Raw genomic sequence first — 17,368 nt, 5'->3', positions numbered from 1 at the left:
TATGATTTTCTCTTTCGTTTTAAGCCCACGGGAAGAAATGCTGTATGGCCGCACGTGCCCCATCTGCTTCTTGTTTACGTCACACTTCCTGTGATTGGTGGATTGTAGCTCGCCGCCGCCGCCAACACTTTGTCCGGAATGTAATTACATGCTAGCATGGCTAACTGCTAACGTTAGCCAGCTTCAGCAAGCTACCGAGTTCGTATGCTAACAGATCATCCATATGACATTGAGGGTAGTGTCAAAGATATCCGGAAATAAGTAAATAAATATGTAATAACCCAAAAAACATAACTATGTTTGTACTTATAGGTAACCAGATTGTGACAACAAATAAGTTACTACGTCTTTGACCACACTGTGTTGTTACATTGTTGAGTAAAAAGTCATGCTTCCTAGCCTTTCAATTCGAGTTGACCCTGATCAGGGCTTTTGATATGAACTTCAGGCATGCTTTGCTACAAGGTGAAGGTTGCACCTTGCTTCAATGGTTCAACTTACTGAATAACTAAAATAATTATTCTGCATGTCCGACCAGTTAAACGTTTGTTTTTCTTGTGTTTCACCCCTAGTTTGGTCAAAGTTTTGAATGACAGCATTATTGATTGAGTTGATGTATTAGTTTTGATTTGGTGTTGTCTGGTAGGAGTTGTGGATCTTCTAGTGTGCAGGTGATGCTGCTCAGTGTTCACCACAGGTTCAGTCTGTAATGTTCACCACAGGTTCAGTCTAATGTTCACCACAGGTTCTGTCTGTAATGTTCACCACAGGTTCAGTCTGTAATGTTCACCACAGGTTCAGTCTGTAATGTTCACCACAGGTTCTGTCTGTAATGTTCACCACAGGTTCAGTCTAATGTTCACCACAGGTTCTGTCTGTCATGTTCACCACAGGTTCCGTCTGTCATGTTCACCACAGGTTCTGTCTGTCATGTTCACCACAGGTTCTGTCTGTCATGTTCACCACAGGTTCCGTCTGTCATGTTCACCACAGGTTCTGTCTGTCATGTTCACCACAGGTTCTGTCTGTCATGTTCACCACAGGTTCTGTCTGTCATGTTCACCACAGGTTCTGTCTGTCATGTTCACCACAGGTTCTGTCTGTCATGTTCACCACAGGTTCTGTCTGTCATGTTCACCACAGGTTCTTTCTGCTCCAAGGCTCTCCAACCCTGTTCCTGGAGAGCTACTGTCCTGTAGGTTTTCATTCTAACCCAGATCTAGCACACCTGATTGTTATAATTAGCTGGTTGATAAGCCGAATCAGGTTAGTAATAACTGGGGTTGGAGTGACTAATTGTGTTTCTAATCTACAACGTTTGTGTGGTACCTATAGAGCTGCTGACTGTGGACCCTGACAAGCGGATCAAGATGTGTGGTCTGAGGTACAACGCCTGGCTCCAAGACGACAGCCAGCTCTCCTCCAACCCTCTGATGACACCTGACATCCTGGGTTCCTCCACCACCGTGTCTGTACACACCTACGTCAAGGCTACCTTCAATGTGAGCTTCATTCATTCATTCATTCAGGAGAGCGTGGCATGGTGAGAGGGAGGGCCAGGTTTGCATTAGAGGATGCTGCAGGAAGAGTTTGAGAATATCAAATATCCCCTATTCAGTTGCTCTCATCAGCTCTTCCAAAGGGGATGGTGAGGGTGGGTAAAGATCCATACATGTTTTTATTTGAGTATTTTTAGTGAATGTTTATTGTGTCGTTAGGTTACTGTTGTTCATGTGAATGTGTTTGTTGTGCTCTGCTTCTCCAGGCATTCAACAAGTGTAAGCGGGAGGGTTTCCGTCTGCAGACGGTGGACAAGGCCCCGCTGGCCAAGAGGAGGAAGTTGAAGAAGACCAGCACCGAGACCAGGAGCAGCTCCGGAGAGAGCACCCGCTCCTCTTCCTCCTCCTCTCAGTCCCACCCGGACACCCGCTCCTCATCCTCCTCCTCCCAGTCGCACCAGGACACCCGCTCCTCCTTCTCCACCTCTTCCTCCTCCTCCTCCACCTTGTCTCACCACAACACCCACTCCTCCTTTTCCTTCTCCCAGTCTCACCAGGACACCCTCTTCTCCTCCTCCTCCCTGTCCCACCAGGACACCCACTCCTCCTCCACCCTGTCCCAACAGGACACCCACTCCTCCTCCACCCTGTCCCAACAGGACACCCACTCCTCCTCCACCCTGTCTCACCAGGACACCCACTCCTCCTCCACCCTGTCCCACCAGGACACCCACTCCTCCTCCACCCTGTCTCACCAGGAGAAGACTGGGGGAGACGACGTCGCCGACCCTCCACCCCAACCTTCCATTAGCTCCACCACCACCCCTGTCACCACATCCCTCTCCATGGGCTCAGACAACGACCCCGCTCCGGAACGCTCGCCGCCTCCAGCCTTCTACTTCTCAGACTGAGAGAGAGACTGAGAGAGAGAGACTGAGAGAGAGAGAGAGACTGAGAGAGAGAGAGAGACTGAGAGAGAGAGAGAGACTGAGAGAGAGAGACTGAGAGAGAGAGACTGAAAGAGAGAGACTGAGAGAGAGAGAGACTGAAAGAGAGAGACTGAGAGAGAGAGAGACTGAGACTGAGCTACAACTCATCCAGAACGCCGCAGCCCGTCTGGTGTTCAACCTTCCCAAGTTCTCTCACGTCACCCCGCTCCTCCACTCTCTCCACTGGCTTCCAGTTGAAGCTCGCATCCGCTACAAGACCATGGTGCTTGCCTATGGAGCTGTGAGGGGAACGGCACCTCCGTACCTTCAGGCTCTGATCAGGCCCTACACCCAAACAAGGGCACTGCGTTCATCCACCTCTGGCCTGCTCGCCTCCCTACCTCTGAGGAAGTACAGTTCCCGCTCAGCCCAGTCAAAACTGTTCGCTGCTCTGGCACCCCAATGGTGGAACAAACTCCCTCACGACGCCAGGACAGCGGAGTCAATCACCACCTTCCGGAGACACCTGAAACCCCACCTCTTTAAGGAATACCTAGGATAGGATAAAGTAATCCTTCTAACCCCCCCCCCCCCCCCCCCCCCCCCTTAAAAGATTTAGATGGACTATTGTAAAGTGGTTGTTCTACTGGATATCATAAGGTGAACGCACCAATTTGTAAGTCGCTCTGGATAAGAGCGTCTGCTAAATGACTTAAATGTAAATGTAAATGAGAGACTGAGAGAGAGACTGAGAGGGAGACTGAGAGAGAGACTGAGAGAGAGACTGAGAGAGACTGAGAGAGAGAGACTGAGAGAGAGAGACTGAGAGAGAGAGACTGAGAGAGAGAGACTGAGAGAGAGAGACAGAGAGAGAGACTGAGAGAGAGAGACTGAGAGAGAGAGACTGAGAGAGAGAGACTGAGAGAGAGAGACTGAGAGAGAGAGAGACTGAAAGAGAGAGACTGAGAGAGAGAGAGACTGAAAGAGAGAGACTGAGAGAGAGAGAGACTGAGACTGAGCTACAACTCATCCAGAACGCCGCAGCCCGTCTGGTGTTCAACCTTCCCAAGTTCTCTCACGTCACCCCGCTCCTCCACTCTCTCCACTGGCTTCCAGTTGAAGCTCGCATCCGCTACAAGACCATGGTGCTTGCCTACGGAGCTGTGAGGGGAACGGCACCTCCGTACCTTCAGGCTCTGATCAGGCCCTACACCCAAACAAGGGCACTGCGTTCATCCACCTCTGGCCTGCTCGCCTCCCTACCTCTGAGGAAGTACAGTTCCCGCTCAGCCCAGTCAAAACTGTTCGCTGCTCTGGCACCCCAATGGTGGAACAAACTCCCTCACGACGCCAGGACAGCGGAGTCAATCACCACCTTCCGGAGACACCTGAAACCCCACCTCTTTAAGGAATACCTAGGATAGGATAAAGTAATCCTTCTAACCCCCCCCCCCCCCCCCCCCCCCCCTTAAAAGATTTAGATGGACTATTGTAAAGTGGTTGTTCTACTGGATATCATAAGGTGAACGCACCAATTTGTAAGTCGCTCTGGATAAGAGCGTCTGCTAAATGACTTAAATGTAAATGTAAATGAGAGACTGAGAGAGAGACTGAGAGAGAGAGACTGAGAGAGAGACTGAGAGAGAGAGACTGAGAGAGAGAGACTGAGAGAGAGAGACTGAGAGAGAGAGACTGAGAGAGAGAGACTGAGAGAGAGAGACTGAGAGAGAGAGACTGAGAGAGAGAGACTGAGAGAGAGAGACTGAGAGAGAGAGACTGAGAGAGAGAGACTGAGAGAGAGACTGAGAGAGAGAGACTGAGAGAGAGACTGAGAGAGAGAGACTCAGATGGACAGCATGTAGATCTCTCTCTCTCCCTCCATGGCAGCTCGCAGTCAATCGCTCACAATCAGCCACATGCATGGTCCACAAGTGCATGCACGCATCCAGGCTGAGCATGCAGCAGGAACAGGACCCACCTCTCAATCATCACTAGCAATAGACACACAGTAAATGAAAAGGACTGCCCTACCGATCCAGAGCTAGACAGCGGAGAGACCCCTCTACAACCACACCCCTGTTTCACTCATGTCTTCCTGTTTGTCTGGAAGGTAGGTCATAGTCCTGGTTGTTTGTTTTTGTTTACACTGTGGTGTATTGCATTAGTAAAGACATTTTACTTTAAGCCACAAATACTGCAGCTTATCACATTGGGAGGAACCTGTTGTTGGAGCATACTTCTAGTGGAACATATATTTTGCTGTATTTATATATGACAATAATGCAGACTGAAATTATTTATGATTTGTTTTTATGTTAACTTATTAATGGTTCACAACTGTTTATGATAGATACAGTTGAAGTCAGAAGTTTACATACACTTAGGTTGGAGTCATTAAACCTCGTTTTTCAATCACTCCACAAATTTCTTGTTAACAAACTATAGTTTCGGTAAGTTGGTTAGGACATCTACTTTGTTCATGACACAAGTCATTTATCCATGAATTGCTTACAGACAGATTATTTCACTTATAATTCACTGTATCACAATTCCAGTGGGTCAGAAGTTTACATACACTAAGTTGACTGTGCCTTTAAACAGTTTGACATCATGGGAAAATCAAAAGAAATCAGCCAAGACCTCAGAAAAAAAATTGTAGACCTTCACAAGTCTGGTTCATCCTTGGGAGCAATTTCCAAACGCCTGAAGGTACCACGTTCATCTGTACAAACAATAGTACGCAAGTATAAATACCATGGGACCACGCAGCTGTCATACCGCTCAGGAAGGAGACGTGTTCTGTCTCCTAGAGATGAACGTACTTTGGTGCGAAAAGTGCAAATCAATCCCAAAACAACAGCAAAGGACCGTGTGAAGATGCTGGAGGAAACAGGTACAAAAGTATCTATATCCACAGTAAAACGAGTCCTATATCGACATAACCCGAAAGGCCGCTCAGCAAGGAAGAAGCCACTGCTCCAAAACCGCCATTAAAAAAAGCCAGACTACGGTTTGCAACTGCATATTTGGGACAAAGATCGTACTTTTTGGAGAAATGTCCTCTGGTCTGATGAAACAAAAATAGAACTGTTTGGCCATAATGACCATCGTTATGTTTGGAGTAAAAATAATAGATGGCATCATGAGGTAGGAAAATGATGTGGATATATTGAAGCAACATCTCAAGACATCAGTCAGGATGTTAAAGCTTGGTGGCAAATGGGTCTTCCAAATGGACAATGACCCCAAGCATACTTCCAAAGTTGTAGCAAAATGGCTTAAGGACAACAAAGTCAAGATATTGGAGTGGCCATCACCTCAATTGTATAGAAAATTTGTGGGCAGAACAGAAAAAGCGTGTGCGAGCAATGAGGCCTACAAACCTGACTCATTTACACCAGCTCTGTCAGGAGGAATGGGACAAAATTCACCCAACTTATTGTGCGAAGCTTGTGGAAGGCTACCCGAAATAATTGACCCAAGTTAAACAATTTAAAGGCAATGCTACCAAATACTAATTGAGTGTATGTAAACTTCTGACCCACTGGGAATGTGATGAAAGAAATAAAAGCTGAAATAAATCCTTCTCTACTATTATTCTGACATTTCACATTCTTAAAATGTAAGTGGTGATCCTTACCTAAGACAGGGAATTCTTACTCGGATTAAATGTCAGGAATTGTGAAAAACTGAGTTTAAATGTATTTGGCTTAGGTGTATGTAAACTTCAGACTTCAACTGTATATATGCTCAGACCTAGAACTGTAGAACCCTTGAGCTCTAGAACCCTTGAGCTAAAGAGGCAGTTTCAAGTCATCGCAGAACGTTTGCACTGGCAGTTTGATGTTGTTTCAGGATGATTCCAACAATAGATATTTCAAACAGCCAGTTCAGTGCTTCAGCCTCTCATAATGAGATCATGATGCAATTGTTTGTTGACCTGATCAGATCATGTAAGCATGTATTTATGGGGGTTTTATACAACAAGAAAAGAGGGTCTCATGCTAATCTGAACGCATGTGACCAATTAAATGATTTGTCATTGTTGTCACAATGTAAGAAATCAATATGTAAAGCATATTTATTTGACAATGGCTCTTTTGGATGGCCTTTATGAGAAGTCAGTTTGGAGAAAGATCACTTGTTCATTTCCCTGCTGTAAAACAATATATAGGCGGATATATCGGTATCGGTAGGTTTTCTCCCCAAAAAACCCCTTCGCTCCGTCTCTAGTGATGTTACTGTTTTTATGGGTGTATTGTAGCTTTTTCTGTCTCGGCTCCTGGAGGAATAGTTCATATTTGTCTTGGAAAGAGGCAAAGGAGTACTGTACCAAAAATCTCTGCCTTTTCTATATTAGATGGCTTGCCCTTGTGTATGCTTCAGACTAGAGACGTATATACAGGTAACTGCCAAAGTAAAGGAAACACCCAACATAAAGCGTCTTAATAGGTTGTTGAGCCAGAACAGCTTCAATGCACCTGGCATAGATTCTACAAGTGTCTGGAACTGTTGGATTAGAAAACATTCTTCCACCTAGAAATTCCATCATTTTGTGTTTTGTTGATGGTGGTGGAAAACTCTGTCTCAGGCTCCGCTCCAGTCTCCCGTAAGTGTTCAATTGGGTTGAGCTCTGGTGACTGAGAGACACACACTTTAAACCCCCTATGCTCCTTTAAGACCACTCTTTCAAAGTCACTGAGATTTCTTCTGGCCATGGTAGCCAAAATAATGGTCAACTGGGCATGTTTACACATGACCCCTAAGCATGATGGGATGTTAATTGTTTAATTAACTCAGGAACCACACCTGTGTGGAAGCACCTGCTTTCAATATACTTTGTATCCCTCATTTATTCAAGTGTTTCCTTTATTTTGGCAGTTACATGTATATACAGTCTGTATGGCTCTCCTTTAGACTATAGTAAACAGTTGACTGGTTATCATGTTTCTTGACACATCTTTCATGTCTCGTCTGTCTGTCTGTCTCTGTCTCTCTCTCTCTCAGGTGGTTTGAACTCTTGCCACTTACTGTCATGTTTGTTTTCTGCTCTTGTGATACACACCTTGACATGTTGCTTTGCAAAGAGAGAGAGAGAGGACCTCTACTTGATTTTCTTGATCGACTTCCGTTTGAAAGCAGCATTCAGTGTTTAGAACCGAAGCATTCTGTAAGCTTGGAAACAGACCCACTTCTAGGGGTAGCTACCTGGCCTGGTTGCTGGTGATGTTTCCTTTCTATGCAAGTTTGCAAACATGTTTGTCAATGTAAATGTTATTGGTGAGGATACTTCATGTGTGAAAATCTGGACGGCGTTGTCTGACTATCGGGCCAGAACATGATCATTTCTAGACAACACAGCACAGGGGACTATTCAGCTTACGTTTTGGTAAAGGGCTTCATATGATATATTGGTTCATTCTAAAACTATGCATATATTCTAGATCTATCCATCATGTCAAGCTGTCCAAGAAGATCTTATAGCTTGATATGTCAAGAGAACACAGTGGTCACACACACCAAACCCCCAAGAACATGGCTTTCCATGAAATTAAAAGGCTGAACCCTTCCCTTGAAGCTAAATGGTACAAAGCTCATCTCTTCTCTGACTTCAGTCTGCATGAGTTCCCTTCCTGCTTCTCTTATGCCTCATTAAACCTCAAGCCTTTTGTTTGGGTCTATTAATAGACTACAGCACAGCCACAGAAGAGAAGAAGCAGGGGATGAGAGGAGAGGAGAGGATGGGGGGAGGTGTAATAGCACAGCCATGGAGGAGGAAGCAGGGGAGGAGAGAAAGAGAGGGGGAGGAGGAGGAGGAGGGGGAGGAAGTAGAGGGAAAGAGGATGGAGTCCTATATGGAACTCGCCGCTGGGAGTCTGATCTGCTGTGTCTTGGCTCTGTTTGTTCCAGAAAGAAAAACGCTCCAAACTGACCACTTTTTGAGTAACATCTTCACACTTATTTGCATATCATTGAGAGGAAGGAGACCCAACATTTTTGTTACGAATGTAATTTGTAATCTGCATCCTCACTTGTAGCTATGCTGTTTAAACTAAGCTCAACGCCACTTGGCTGAGTCCTGTGTATGGTCAGCTGTGAGGGCTGATTAGGCACTGCCCATGGGTTTGGTTCTCTCACAGCACTACATGTAATACTACTAGTGGTACAATACAGACCCATCCCACATTGTCTTGGGTGTGGTTTTCTGCCGATCGTCTTCTTCAATAGTACCGTAACGGTGGGTCCCTTCAATAGTACCGTAACGGTGGGTCCCTTCAATAGTACCGTAACGGTGGGTCCCTTCAATAGTACCGTAACGGTGGGTCCCTTCAATAGTACTGTAACGGTGGGTCCCTTCAATAGTAACCGTAACGGTGGGTCCCTTCAATAGTACCGTAACGGTGGGTCCCTTCAATAGTACCGTAACGGTGGGTCCCTTCAATAGTAACCGTAACGGTGGGTCCCTTCAGTAGTACCGTAACGGTGGGTCCCTTCAGTAGTACCGTAACGGTGGGTCCCTTCAATAGTACCGTAACGGTGGGTCCCTTCAATAGTAACCGTAACGGTGGGTCCCTTCAATAGTACCGTAACGGTGGGTCCCTTCAGTAGTACCGTAACGGTGGGTCCCTTCAGTAGTACCGTAACGGTGGGTCCCTTCAGTAGTACCGTAACGGTGGGTCCCTTCAATAGTACCGTAACGGTGGTTCCCTTCAATAATACCGTAACGGTGGGTCCCTTCAATAGTAACCGTAACGGTGGGTCCCTTCAGTAGTACCGTAACGGTGGTTCCCTTCAATAATACCGTAACGGTGGGTCCCTTCAATAGTACCGTAACGGTGGGTCCCTTCAGTAGTACCGTAACGGTGGTTCCCTTCAATAATACCGTAACGGTGGGTCCCTTCAGTAGTACCGTAACGGTGGGTCCCTTCAATAGTACCGTAACGGTGGGTCCCTTCAATAGTAACCGTAACGGTGGGTCCCTTCAATAGTAACCGTAACGGTGGGTCCCTTCAATAGTACCGTAACGGTGGGTCCCTTCAGTAGTACCGTAACGGTGGTTCCCTTCAATAGTACCGTAACGGTGGGTCCCTTCAGTAGTACCGTAACGGTGGGTCCCTTCAGTAGTACCGTAACGGTGGTTCCCTTCAATAATACCGTAACGGTGGGTCCCTTCAGTAGTACCGTAACGGTGGGTCCCTTCAGTAGTACCGTAACGGTGGGTCCCTTCAATAATACCGTAACGGTGGGTCCCTTCAATAGTACCGTAACGGTGGGTCCCTTCAGTAGTACCGTAACGGTTGGTCCCTTCAATAGTAACCGTAACGGTTGGTCCCTTCAATAGTAACCGTAACGGTTTGTCCCTTCAATAGTACCGTAACGGTGGGTCCCTTCAATAGTACCGTAACGGTGGGTCCCTTCAATAGTACCGTAACGGTGGGTCCCTTCAATAGTACCGTAACGGTGGGTCCCTTCAATAGTACCGTAACGGTGGGTCCCTTCAATAGTACCGTAACGGTGGGTCCCTTCAATAGTACCGTAACGGTGGGTCCCTTCAATAGTACCGTAACGGTGGGTCCCTTCAATAGTACCGTAACGGTGGGTCCCTTCAATAGTACCGTAACGGTGGGTCCCTTCAATAGTACCGTAACGGTGGGTCCGTCCCTTCAGTAGTACCGTAACGGTGGGTCCCTTCAGTAGTACCGTAACGGTGGGTCCCTTCAGTAGTACCGTAACGGTGGGTCCCTTCAGTAGTACCGTAACGGTGGGTCCCTTCAGTAGTACCGTAACGGTGGGTCCCTTCAATAGTACCGTAACGGTGGGTCCGTCCCTTCAGTAGTACCGTAACGGTGGGTCCCTTCAGTAGTACCGTAACGGTGGGTCCCTTCAGTAGTACCGTAACGGTGGGTCCCTTCAATAGTACCGTAACGGTGGGTCCCTTCAGTAGTACCGTAACGGTGGGTCCCTTCAGTAGTACCGTAACGGTGGGTCCCTTCAGTAGTACCGTAACGGTGGGTCCCTTCAGTAGTACCGTAACGGTGGGTCCCTTCAATAGTACCGTAACGGTGGGTCCCTTCAGTAGTACCGTAACGGTGGGTCCCTTCAGTAGTACCGTAACGGTGGGTCCCTTCAGTAGTACCGTAACGGTGGGTCCCTTCAATAGTACCGTAACGGTGGGTCCGTCCCTTCAGTAGTACCGTAACGGTCGGTGGGTCCCTTCAGTAGTACCGTAACGGTGGGTCCCTTCAGTAGTACCGTAACGGTGGGTCCCTTCAGTAGTACCGTAACGGTGGGTCCCTTCAGTAGTACCGTAACGGTGGGTCCCTTCAGTAGTACCGTAACGGTGGGTCCCTTCAGTAGTACCGTAACGGTGGGTCCCTTCAGTAGTACCGTAACGGTGGGTCCCTTCAGTAGTACCGTAACGGTGGGTCCCTTCAATAGTACCGTAACGGTGGGTCCCTTCAGTAGTACCGTAACGGTGGGTCCCTTCAATAGTAACCGTAACGGTGGGTCCCTTCAGTAGTACCGTAACGGTGGGTCCCTTCAGTAGTACTGTAACGGTGGGTCCCTTTTGATTTACTTTGGCCCTTGTTTTTCCAAATCGTTTTTTTGAAGAAAGTTCAATTGATATTTTGTCTCTGTAGACTGAGGTTCATGGACACGAATTGTCCTTCATTTGGATTGTAGGTAGACTACATGTAAAGAATGCCACTACTGCTTACTCCTTTAGTTACTGCAAGGACATACGTAGCCTAGCCGTCACTGTGAAAACCCGTGTGTTTGCTCCATTGACATATATGGTTTGGTCACTGTGAACAACCCATCACTCAGGTGTGCAGGCCAGCTGTACCGTATAGCTGCTATTAGATAAGGCGTTATGTTATGAACTGAAGCACATAGCAGTAGTCTGGGTCTTTTGGTTAAGAGAAAACTGTTCCTATAATATCTATTGTATGTATTTGCACATGTAGTTGGCGATCCATGTCACATGGTGTGTGTGTGTGTGTATATGAGCTGTTTTTCTCTGTCAATCGGATCCTATTGTTGTCTTGTTAAAAAGAAATGACTCTTACATGCATCCATTTGTTTTGCTGAGATGTGTTGGTGATTTTTGTTCGATGACGAGTTTCATAAGTAATGACAGATTTACAAACGGCTGTTCTAATTCTAAAATCAAGTTACAAGGGACCTTTTTTTAACTTCATAAATCCTACGTATCGCTTTAAATAGCTTTAGCATTATAGAACACGATTTATTTGGATTTATTTGGATTGTCTATAAAATGAAAATGTAAATATTTTTGTATTTTAATTTAAAGTAAAAGAAACTAAATTATTTAAAAGGAAGGTTAATCTAAGGGCACTGTTTGTCTCTTCCAAGGTGCCGTAGTTTCAAGGTGACATGTCCAAGGGCAGCCACAAGGGGGCAGTGTTGACCAGAGCCTGGCTCTACTGAACTATACTGAGGGAATGTCCTAAACCTCTTCTCTGTAGCTCATCATCCACTCACTGTGCAACATTCGCTACTATATATTTGATATTTATCCATAGAAAAAGGATTTTAGAAAATATTTCAAAGAAGTTATTTCATAACTATTATATATCAAATATATATTCTTTCTTTTTTTGTCATCTAGCTGGGCTAGAATTGTACATTTATTAAGTTATTTACATTGGAATCATGGTAGTTAGTGGTTAGGTGGATAAGTGTACATGTAAAAAATGAACCAAAATAATGATCTTATTTTTCTTTGGTGTGTCTTAAGGCTTTAAATACTGTAATTATGGTATGGCATAAGATTCTAAATAGTATGACATTTTAAAAAATATCACTCAACTGCATGTATGCAATGCAGTGGGCTGTCTTGAAGTGGGAACTTTATAGAGGGAAAAGGACATTTTACTAATGAGCAGTGTTTCAAAAGAAGAATTTATGTATTTTGTTTGTCTGGAAAATAAGGTAAAAGCTTTTGTGTGTAAGTCTTGTATTGGATTGTTTTGTGTGAGAACGAGTTGAATCAACTCGCATATCATTAAATCGGAATTTAAGGGAGGGTGTCATAGGAGGTTAGGAACCTTAATTGGGGAGGACAGGCTCGTGTTAATGGCTGGAGCGGAATCAGTGGAATGGTATCAAATACATCAAACACATGGTTTCCATGGTTTCCATGTGTTTGATGCCATTCCATTTGTTCCGTTTCAGAGATTATGAGCCGTCCTCCCCTCAGCAGCCTCCACTGGAGTGTTTAGTTTTTATAAATCAATACTGTTTGTATTGTTTGTATTTGCAGATTTTGCTTGTCTTGTGAATTGTTGAAAATCTCTGTGAAGAAATGTTTATAAAAAAGAAAAATGTAAGGGCTTTAAGGTTTTCAAATCCTTTATATAGAAAATATAATACTGTTAATGTTTGTCACACATGTTCAATAAAGTTTCTAAGTTCACAATTTCTTGTTGTGATGATGTCTTGGTATTGCAGGGAGGGCTAAATCTGACTGTTACATGATTTAACACATTTTGCAGAGATGAATATAAGGATTTGTTATAAGGAATAGATGTCTATATGATTATTTAATTACGTCATGGTGACTTGATTTAATAGAGATTGTTGCACATTTTCAGTAGGTTAAGGCTAAACATGGAAGAGACTCATTTCTAAACGGTCTTTTCCTGCCAATAGTTACTGTTCAGTATTGGAACGGCAGATGGGGCTGTGTCAGTGGTAGTCCCAGTGAGTGCTGTGTGAGTTGTAGTGGCTGTCTGTCATGGATTGTCGTGGACTATGTCAGGATTGGTATCCCCAAGGTGAATATTATGGCAGCATCATTCTACCATGTAAATGCAATGCACACACACACACATTTGATGGTTCCTTTAGCTTAGCAGGTGCCTCTGACTGAAACGTTGACATGATATTCATAAAATAAGCTTCTACACACTGCTTGCAATGAATCACTTTTATGTGATCGTTTCAGCCTAAATTTCTTATTCAGTCAGGATCTGAATTCTTTGACTTTTTTCTTGGACTCTCGAGACACTTACAGTACTTAGTTGTCAGCACTTGTTCAATAAAAGTAAACCTTATTCCATGAATAAACATTGGTTACATTTGTGCCATTTTGAAACTGAGTGTGACAGAGAGAGAAAGACGGCGTGGCGGAGAGAAAGACGGCGTGACGGAGAGAGAGAAAGACGGCGTGACGGAGAGAGAGAAAGACGGCGTGACGGAGAGAGAGAAAGACGGCGTGACGGAGAGAGAGAAAGACGGCGTGACGGAGAGAGAGAAAGACGGCGTGACGGAGAGAGAGAAAGACGGCGTGACGGAGAGAGAGAAAGACGGCGTGACGGAGAGAGAGAAAGACGGCGTGACGGAGAGAGAGAAAGACGGCGTGACGGAGAGAGAGAAAGACGGCGTGACGGAGAGAGAGAAAGACGGCGTGACGGAGAGAGAGAAAGACGGCGTGACGGAGAGAGAGAAAGACGGCGTGACGGAGAGAGAGAAAGACGGCGTGACGGAGAGAGAGAAAGACGGCGTGACGGAGAGAGAGAAAGACGGCGTGACGGAGAGAGAGAAAGACGGCGTGACGGAGAGAGAGAAAGACGGCGTGACGGAGAGAGAGAAAGACGGCGTGACGGAGAGAGAGAAAGACGGCGTGACGGAGAGAGAGAAAGACGGCGTGACGGAGAGAGAGAAAGACGGCGTGACGGAGAGAGAGAAAGACGGCGTGACGGAGAGAGAGAAAGACGGCGTGACGGAGAGAGAGAAAGACGGCGTGACGGGGAGAGAGAAAGTAGGCGTGACGGGGAGAGAGAAAGACGGCGTGACGGGGAGAGAGAAAGACGGCGTGACGGAGTGACAGAGAGAGAAAGACGGAGTGACGGAGTGACAGAGAGAGAAAGACGGAGTGACAGAGAGAGAAAGACGGAGTGACAGAGAGAGAAAGACGGAGTGACAGAGAGAGAAAGACTGTGTAGACGGCGTGACAGAGAGAGAAAGACGGCGTGACGGAGTGACAGAGAGAGAAAGACGGCGTGACGGAGTGACAGAGAGAGAAAGACGGAGTGACAGAGAGAGAAAGACGGAGTGACAGAGAGAGAAAGACGGCGTGACAGAGAGAGAAAGACGGCGTGACAGAGAGAGAAAGACGGCGTGACAGAGAGAGAAAGACGGCGTGACAGAGAGAGAAAGACGGCGTGACAGAGAGAGAAAGACGGCGTGACAGAGAGAGAAAGACGGCGTGACGGAGAGAGAAAGACGGCGTGACGGAGTGACAGAGAGAGAAAGACGGCGTGACGGAGTGACAGAGAGAGAAAGACGGAGTGACAGAGAGAGAAAGACGGAGTGACAGAGAGAGAAAGACGGAGTGACAGAGAGAGAAAGACGGAGTGACAGAGAGAGAAAGACGGAGTGACAGAGAGAGAAAGACGGAGTGACAGAGAGAGAAAGACGGAGTGACAGAGAGAGAAAGACGGACAGACAGAGAGAGAAAGACGGAGTGACAGAGAGAGAAAGACGGAGTGACAGAGAGAGAAAGACGGAGTGACAGAGAGAGAAAGACGGAGTGACAGAGAGAGAAAGACGGAGTGACAGAGAGAGAGAAAGACGGCGTGACAGAGAGAGAGAAAGACGGCGTGACAGAGAGAGAAAGACGGAGTGACGGAGAGAGAGAAAGACGGCGTGACGGAGAGAGAAAGACGGCGTGACAGAGAGAGAAAGACGGCGTGACGGAGTGACGGAGAGAGAAAGACGGAGTGACAGAGAGAGAAAGACGGAGTGACGGAGAGAGAAAGACGGCGTGACGGAGTGACAGAGAGAGAAAGACGGCGTGACAGAGAGAGAAAGACGGCGTGACGGAGTGACAGAGAGAGAAAGACGGCGTGACGGAGTGACAGAGAGAGAAAGACGGCGTGACGGAGTGACAGAGAGAGAAAGACGGCGTGACGGAGTGACAGAGAGAGAAAGACGGCGTGACGGAGTGACAGAGAGAGAAAGACGGAGTGACGGAGTGACAGAGAGAGAAAGACGGAGTGACAGAGAGAGAAAGACTGCGTAGACGGCGTGACAGAGCGAAAGACGGAGTGACGGAGTGACAGAGAGAGAAAGACGGCGTGACGGAGTGACAGAGAGAGAAAGACGGCGTGACGGAGTGACAGAGAGAGAAAGACGGCGTGACGGAGTGACAGAGAGAGAAAGACGGAGTGACAGAGAGAGAAAGACGGAGTGACAGAGAAAGACGGAGTGACAGAGAGAAAGACGGAGTGACAGAGAGCGAAAGACGGAGTGACAGAGAGCGAAAGTCGGAGTGACAGAGAGCGAAAGTCGGAGTGACAGAGAGAGAAAGACGGAGTGACAGAGAGAGAAAGACGGAGTGACAGAGAGAGAAAGACGGCGTGACAGAGCGAAAGTCGGCGTGACGGAGTGACAGAGAGAGAAAGACGGCGTGACGGAGTGACAGAGAGAGAAAGACGGAGTGACAGAGAGAGAAAGACGGAGTGACAGAGAGAGAAAGACGGAGTGACAGAGAGAGAAAGACGGAGTGACAGAGAGAGAAAGACGGAGTGACAGAGAGAGAAAGACGGCGTGACAGAGAGAGAAAGACGGCGTGACAGAGAGAGAAAGACGGCGTGACAGAGAGAAAGACGGAGTGACAGAGAGAGAAAGACGGAGTGACGGAGAGAGAGAAAGACGGCGTGACGGAGAGAGAAAGACGGCGTGACAGAGAGAGAAAGACGGCGTGACAGAGAGAGAAAGACGGAGTGACAGAGAGAGAAAGACGGAGTGACAGAGAGAGAAAGACGGCGTGACAGAGCGAAAGTCGGCGTGACGGAGTGACAGAGAGAGAAAGACGGCGTGACGGAGTGACAGAGAGAGAAAGACGGAGTGACAGAGAGAGAAAGACGGAGTGACAGAGAGAGAAAGACGGAGTGACAGAGAGAGAAAGACGGAGTGACAGAGAGAGAAAGACGGCGTGACGGAGAGAGAAAGACGGCGTGACGGAGAGAGAAAGACGGCGTGACGGAGAGAGAAAGACAGCGTGACGGAGTGACGGAGAGAGAAAGACGGAGTGACGGAGAGAGAAAGACGGCGTGACGGAGTGACAGAGAGAGAAAGACGGCGTGACGGAGTGACAGAGAGAGAAAGACGGCGTGACGGAGTGACAGAGAGAGAAAGACGGCGTGACGGAGTGACAGAGAGAGAAAGACGGCGTGACGGAGTGACAGAGAGAGAAAGACGGCGTGACGGAGTGACAGAGAGAGAAAGACGGCGTGACGGAGTGACAGAGAGAGAAAGACGGCGTGACGGAGTGACAGAGAGAGAAAGACGGCGTGACGGAGTGACAGAGAGAGAAAGACGGCGTGACGGAGTGACAGAGAGAGAAAGACGGAGTGACAGAGAGAGAAAAACGGAGTGACAGAGAGAAAGACTGCGTAGACGGCGTGACAGAGCGAAAGACGGCGTGACGGAGTGACAGAGAGAGAAAGACGGCGTGACGGAGTGACAGAGAGAGAAAGACGGCGTGACGGAGTGACAGAGAGAGAAAGACGGAGTGACAGAGAGAGAAAGACGGAGTGACAGAGAGAAAGACGGAGTGACAGAGAGAAAGACGGAGTGACAGAGAGCGAAAGTCGGTGTGACAGAGCGAAAGTCGGCGTGACGGAGTGACAGAGAGAAAGACGGAGTGACAGAGAAAGACGGAGTGACGGAGTGAGAAAGACAGCGTGACAGAGAGAGAAAGATGGCGTGACAGAGAAAGACGGAGTGACAGAGAGAGAAAGACGGCGTGACGGAGTGACAGAGAGAGTAAGACGGCTTGACGGAGTGACAGAGAAAGATGGCGTGACGGAGAGAAAGACGGCGTGACGGAGAGAAAGACGGCGTGACGGAGAGAGAAAGACGGCGTGACGGAGAGAGAAAGATGCGTGATGGAGAGAGAAAGACGGC

General features: G+C 47.3%; 1 protein-coding gene across 1 annotated transcript in view; it reads left to right on the top strand.

Moving 5' to 3' along the window:
* Positions 1-12,874, top strand: part of LOC129813137 (ribosomal protein S6 kinase alpha-5-like) — a 60,848-nt gene extending 47,974 nt beyond the window's left edge. The window contains exons 16-17 of the mRNA XM_055865344.1: positions 1,336-1,502; positions 1,766-12,874. Coding sequence (XP_055721319.1) covers positions 1,336-1,502; positions 1,766-2,410 — 812 coding nt within the window. The 3' untranslated portion in view covers positions 2,411-12,874. The remainder of the gene's footprint in view (positions 1-1,335; positions 1,503-1,765) is intronic.
* The last annotated feature ends 4,494 nt before the right edge of the window (positions 12,875-17,368 follow it).

The sequence above is a fragment of the Salvelinus fontinalis genome, chromosome 16 (genome assembly GCF_029448725.1).
Source record: "Salvelinus fontinalis isolate EN_2023a chromosome 16, ASM2944872v1, whole genome shotgun sequence".
NCBI classification, from domain to species: Eukaryota; Metazoa; Chordata; class Actinopteri; order Salmoniformes; family Salmonidae; genus Salvelinus; species Salvelinus fontinalis.
The sequence above is the reverse complement of the archived record's forward strand: the minus strand, read 5'-3'. Positions and strand labels throughout refer to the sequence as shown.